General features: G+C 40.1%; 1 protein-coding gene across 1 annotated transcript; it reads left to right on the top strand.

Moving 5' to 3' along the window:
- The first annotated feature begins 1,205 nt into the window (after positions 1 to 1,205).
- Positions 1,206 to 5,978, top strand: trmt10a (tRNA methyltransferase 10A). The gene is made up of 7 exons (XM_008434897.3): positions 1,206 to 1,582; positions 3,573 to 3,741; positions 3,821 to 3,892; positions 3,975 to 4,049; positions 4,636 to 4,785; positions 4,868 to 4,973; positions 5,455 to 5,978. The coding sequence occupies exons 1-7, from the start codon at positions 1,422 to 1,424 to the stop codon at positions 5,652 to 5,654; spliced, it is 933 nt and encodes a 310-aa protein (XP_008433119.1). The 5' UTR covers positions 1,206 to 1,421; the 3' UTR covers positions 5,655 to 5,978.
- The last annotated feature ends 129 nt before the right edge of the window (positions 5,979 to 6,107 follow it).

The raw sequence follows: 6,107 nt of genomic DNA, 5'->3' as shown, positions 1-6,107 counted from the left end.
TGAAACTGTTGACTTTAACATTAAATACACATTTCTCAACAGGTGAGGGCGCACTTTTTCCGTCTATAATCAGATATTTAAGCGACTTGAAACCATTCCTCCCTCCCTGGCACCTCCAGACCCGGGCCCCCATCCGGCCCGGTTCGGGGGGGGGGGGGGGGGCAGCCGCCCCCCCAGGCCTCCTATAGCTCCGCCCCTGGGTTGTTGGACTGTTCGTGACGTTTGGCCGGAGACACCAACATGCTCCTCTACTGCATTAAGACAGTCTTCAGTCTCTGAGTACGACAGCCAGTGTCGGTCTCTGGATCATAACAAACAAAAAACATAACAATGAGGAATGGAGCGAAAGAATACATTTTTACTACAACTCTAACAGAAAGCCTCAATTACAGAAATGTAGGGTTTCAGAGATATTAACACTTACATAATCATTTTTGGAGCTTGAATCTTCGAAGAATCCATGGAGGGATCGGGAGGGGGAAGTTAGGCTGACGACTGGCAATTCTTCCTCAGCCAGACCGGTTCTAATATACACAAAAGCAATAAAAGGATTAAAACATGCTGCAAAACGTATATAAGAAGACACAACAGCGGGAATAATGCTCTCAACGTGAAAAAGCCTTTTACATTTTTTCAAAGGAAAAAAATCGATCAAAGGTTGATAAATCTGACCAATATGTAGTTGGTAGACACTATATATTCATCTGCCTCTCTTCTTAGGGGCTGTCCTTTTTGGCTATGTACAGAATATCTTTTTCTCATGGGGCATTCTTTGTAGCTGTTTTTAATGGTGAGATCATTTATTACAGCAAAACATGTAACGTATTGGTTGAATAAAGGACCATCGTAAGCCAATCTTACATTTTTATGTAAACCACAACAAAGAAGTCAATTTCTGACATTTCGGGACAACACTTTTGAGCGATATGACTGAAACCATTTTAAGTTATTGATTTTGGACAACTATTTTGAAAGTGAATGACATTTTTCCTCTGTTTAAAAAAAATCGAACGTCCTCGAACGTAGCATGTATAGAGTAGATTTTTTTCACGTTTGTTATTTCTCGTCTTGAGAAATAACGCAAAGTTAGCATAGCATTTTGTTGTTTTAAACTTTATGTAGACGTTTCTAATTATTTACGTTTAACAAAATTTCCACACTGGGGTTGTCTAAAACCTAAAGTGGGAATTCTTATGTTCTTGAAGGCGTCTGTCGCTCCTGACTGACGTCACATATGCGCAAATGACATGTGTCTGGCAGAGAAATATTCGTGCGTTGTACTTTTTCTCCATTGTTGCAGTGATTTAAATTGTTTACGGGAGTATTGAGCGGTCAGTGAATCCCGCCAGTTAGCTGTCATTGAGCCGGCCGGCCGGCCGGCCGGCCACCTCCGCGAGTAGTCTTCAGTCACCGGGTCTCAGATGGCGGATGTTAGCGGGGAAGCTGCAGCTTCTCTCAGGCAGAGGAGTGAGAGCAGGAGCGACACTGGAGTTGCTGCCCCGGGAAACCAGACCCTGTCCAAGAGGCAGAAAAAGAAGCTCCTGAAGCAACAGAAATGGGAGGAAGAGAGAGAGCTGCGAAAGTAAGAGCTGTACTGTCTCACAGATGGAAAGTTTTAAGTTAATCCTGGTTAGAGCTGAACCAAACTTAGACCGACCTGTCAGCTGGATCTTTTCCTTTATGTATGTAACTCATCTTGTTTATTGTTAATGCGTTAGTAATTTCATGAGAAACAGTCGGTCAGTTGAATAATTCAAATGAAATGAATGATGAGAAGTTCTGTTAAACACGCATTTTTATCTCTACGGCATCGAACATTATTGAGTTATGATGAGGCATTTTTAGGCTGTTAAAATTGCATACATTTTATAATGCATTAAAAAAATGTTTTCATTTGGTTTACACAAAAGCACACATCCTTGTACTTCTGTCCAACTGAGAACTTCCTATTGGCTACCATTCATTTTACTAACAACATTCATGACTAGTATAGACATATTCCTTAACCATAACCAGTACCAGTATATTCCTCATCCTTATGAAAATGTAATTCACACCTTGCATCTTAATCTAACTGAGTGCAATGCAACTGATTAAAAAAGTGAGGACCTGGAAAATATCCTCACTTTCAACAAATGACCTGAAAATTGTGAAAGTGGTCCTCTATAAGTTGGTATACAAGTTGATATTTCTTGCCTTTCTATTAGGACTCTGTATTGACTTCCTTTCAGTTTAGCCAGCCAAACACTTACCCTACTCATTGCCGGAGTATTCATATCCCTAACCTTAACCTTCACACCATAAAATTAAAATCTAAATCTACTGCATAATAACCAGACTTTGGCCCCCCATCAATCTTCAGAAGTTTAGTGGGCATAGCAGATAAGGTTCTGTTTTATTATCACTTTTCTAATATTTATTTTAATTTATTTTTAGGGTAAAGTCCAACTGGAATTTAAATACCTCTTTTTCAAGTCCTGGCCACGAGGCAGGAACAAAAAACACACACATATCTACATACAAGACAGTTAAAAGAAAACAACAAACTATGGGTTACAATTACATGCAGGTGCATGTAATTGTATTGACCTAAACAGCTTTTAGTTTGGGGGGGTAAAAGCACTCGGTGAGATAAATTGAGTAAATTTCAAAGTTTTCTCTTAGTACAAGTTCCAGGACAAAGGAGCAAGGTGAACAGAAGTATTTTTACCCAATTCAGTCTTAGTACAAAGGACAGGAAGAAGCAGCAAGTTGTAGGAATTCACCGATGTGAAAATTTGGGCTGATATTGTACTTATGGTCAATAAACAAGATTTACCGATTATATATTAGCATATATATAATCGAAAAAACAACCACACATATGTGGTAACTTATCTGCTTCAGTTAAACTCCCCCAAATCCTGCACTGTATCACATGACCAAACACGGAATGTGAGAGAGGGCTGACTGACGGACCAGCCCACCAGGTCACGTCTGCACGTGTGTGATTAACAATAGTCACCATAATGTTGCCAACTTAATGACTTTTCTTATGAAAAGTCGCAAATTTTTGCAGATTTTTGGTGTCTGCAAAATTCAGAATTGGCAAGTCAAGTTTTTTAAAGATCAGTGACTGTCCAGGAAACCACAATTGGTGCATGTGGATGTAGAAACCTTTTGGACAATATCATTGTTATAGGAAGGGTAGTAAAAATCCCATTTATGTCCAAGAAGGACACATCGAACATCTACTAGAAGCAAAGGGATGAATAACAGAAGACTGGTTCCAACGCATTTATTTTCTGATGAATCCTGCTTCCGATTACTTTGAATTGCTCTGGAATATAATTTTTTTGGATACCATACTTGTGTAGCTGCAACATCAAAGCATCCTGATGGAATCATTGTCTCTGGTCCAAAATGGAGGCACTTTCTTGTAAAAACCTTGTAAAATGTTTAATTTATCTTCTTCAACAGAACACAGACACATGTAAAAGGACTGGATGAGAAATCACAAGTGTCACATTCTTATGTTGCTTCAGTTACCCTGAGCATTCAATTATCTGATATCCAACTTGTGTCTGAACCAGACATAGAAGAAAGGAGAGGAAACAGCAGCGCAAACTGCAGAGACAGAATACCCAGCTGGAGAACAGAGGAGACGGTCCGAGTAGCCGGAAACGGCCATGCACAGAGGCTATGCCCAGCACTCTCAGGCTGCTGGTGGATTGCAGCTTTGACGACCTCATGCTTATCAAGGTAAGCAGGTTTGAAGTCATGGATCCTGGCTGGAAGAAGAGACAAACCTTCCTGACTGTTACTGCTGCTGCGTCTTCAGGACGTTCGGAAGCTCCACAAACAGATCCAGCGCTGCTACGCTGAGAACAGACGGGCTTCACACCCTGTTCAGGTCAGGGCTTCACATGTCTACGTTTGTGTGAGCCTCTGAAATCATGTGCAAGTGTGACCCAGCATGTTTTCCCCTTCTCCAGTTTTATCTAACGAGTCTGGGAGGGCAGCTGAAGCAGAGCATGGATGAAAAGGACAAAGGATGGGTGAACTGGAAGGTACCTGCAGCCAGCTGTGCGGCCTGTTCTGGAAGCATTTAACGGGTTTTAAATGTTATCCTAACACACTTCTTTTGGTTAGTAATTGGTTAGTAATTTGGTTAGCAAATTGGTTAGTAAGTCTCAGACATACACCAATCAGAATCTGCCATATTGTATTAACAAAACTCAAAGATACATTGGAATGGACTTTGTAGAACTGGGTTGGAACACAGAGGACAACAGAGCAGTTGAGGAAGCCAGTCTTTCAGACACATTAAACAATCTGTATCTCGGAGATGATGATGAAAAAAATCCATCTTTTAGGAGGAAACGTCACTTTTTTATTTGGGGTGCATCGATTGCAGTTTTCTGGCTGATTACCATTCTTTAAAAAAAAACCTGACTTGCTGATTCTGATTTTTTTCAATACCGATTTTCTTGGTCTGAATCATCTTTAGCGTTTTCCTTTATATCAATATAAAATTGACTGTTTTCGTAGCAAATGACCTCCTACCCAGATTGGAGCCATCTGTCAGAGTTTCTAAAGAATTCACGTTTTTGGGTGTGTGTAACTGCAGTGTCTGCGTGCTGAAATTGTGTTCAGGACATCACCATTAAAGCAGAACACTACAGTGAAGTGGTGGCTAAGGATGAGCTGGTGTACCTGACCTCGGACTCCCCCAATGTGGTGGAGGAGCTGGACCAGAAGAAGGCCTACGTGATCGGAGGCCTGGTGGACCACAACCATCATAAGGTGTGTCCTGGTCACCTGCAACCTAATCCCAGGAGTACAGCACTCCTGGGATTAGGTTGACCTGCAGGAATCTGTGTTGCAGGGCATTAGTTATGAGCGGGCGAAGGAGCTGGGGATCGGCCATGCACAGCTTCCTCTGAGCAGTTTTGTTAAAATGAACAGTCGGAAGGTTCTGGCGGTCAATCATGGTAAGTAGTGACATTCATTGATGGCAAACAAATCCATATGATAAAGAAATAGGGTGGAGGATGTTGATTTTTGTTGTTGCTGATAGCCATTTTTGACTCGATTTGGTCCTATCTTTAGATCAATTTACTGAAACAAACATTTCCTAATATAGGACCTTTTCTCACTGAGTAAAGAAAAAGTTGTATTTGTCTTCATTTTCAAGGTGTGATAATGCTGCTAAAATAAAAGAAGAGACTATTTCTGATTTACTTTAAATATTGTGATAAAGTCCAATACTTTTTCTCCCTTATTTCAGGAAGTGGAACTCTGTCATTTAGATTAATCTCAGCCTTTATTTCTTGTATTTTTGAAGATTATGGTTTATACATAATGAAACCCCAAAATTCTGTCTCAGAAGATTAATGAAATGAAATACGAGCACATTATTGGAATAGTTATTTCTTCCCCAGTATTTACTGTGAGTTCTCATTTACCCTCCAGTTTTTGAGATCATCCTGGCTTATCTGGAGAAGGGCAGCTGGCAGGAGGCTTTCTTCACCGTTCTGCCTCAGAGAAAGGGAGCCGTAGCCGTCAGCCAGGATGGAACAAACCGCCAGGAGAACCAGGATGATGATGAAGGTCCCAATTCTGACTCGAACCTGGACGCAGCAGAGAAAACTGTTATTAGAGTCCAAAACTGACTAATGGACACATCCTAGCTTATAGTACCAACGTCTGAGGAACTGAAAATGTCATTTTTTGGTTTTGTTTTTCATTTTCAGCCACTTTGTTTTAGTGGATATATATATATATATATATATATATATATATATATATATATATGTTTTTTTTTCTTTGCTTTAGGTATTTGTAGAAATTATGTTTTTCAACAGTTTTCTGGCATGTCATTTTCTTTCTTTTAGACTTCTGTTTTTTGGACCTGCAAGTAGAAATGTCGGACCTGTGCCAAATTTAATAATTAAAAAAGATGAAAACATTTGTTAAAGCATAACAGCAAAACATAACACTTTGTTGGCATTTTATTCATCCATTTTGGTAAAAAGGAGCTTCCAACCTAACTGAAGTTTATGTTCTGGCTCCTATGAGGTTCGTTGATCACTTCAGTTTCTTCTCAGACTTAAGGCACATTTAAG

This window comes from Poecilia reticulata, chromosome 18, assembly GCF_904066995.2.
Source record: "Poecilia reticulata chromosome 18, P_reticulata-male-v2, whole genome shotgun sequence".
Taxonomy (NCBI): Eukaryota; Metazoa; Chordata; class Actinopteri; order Cyprinodontiformes; family Poeciliidae; genus Poecilia; species Poecilia reticulata.
Note: the sequence above shows the minus strand (reverse complement) of the source record. Positions and strands in the feature narration are given on the sequence as shown.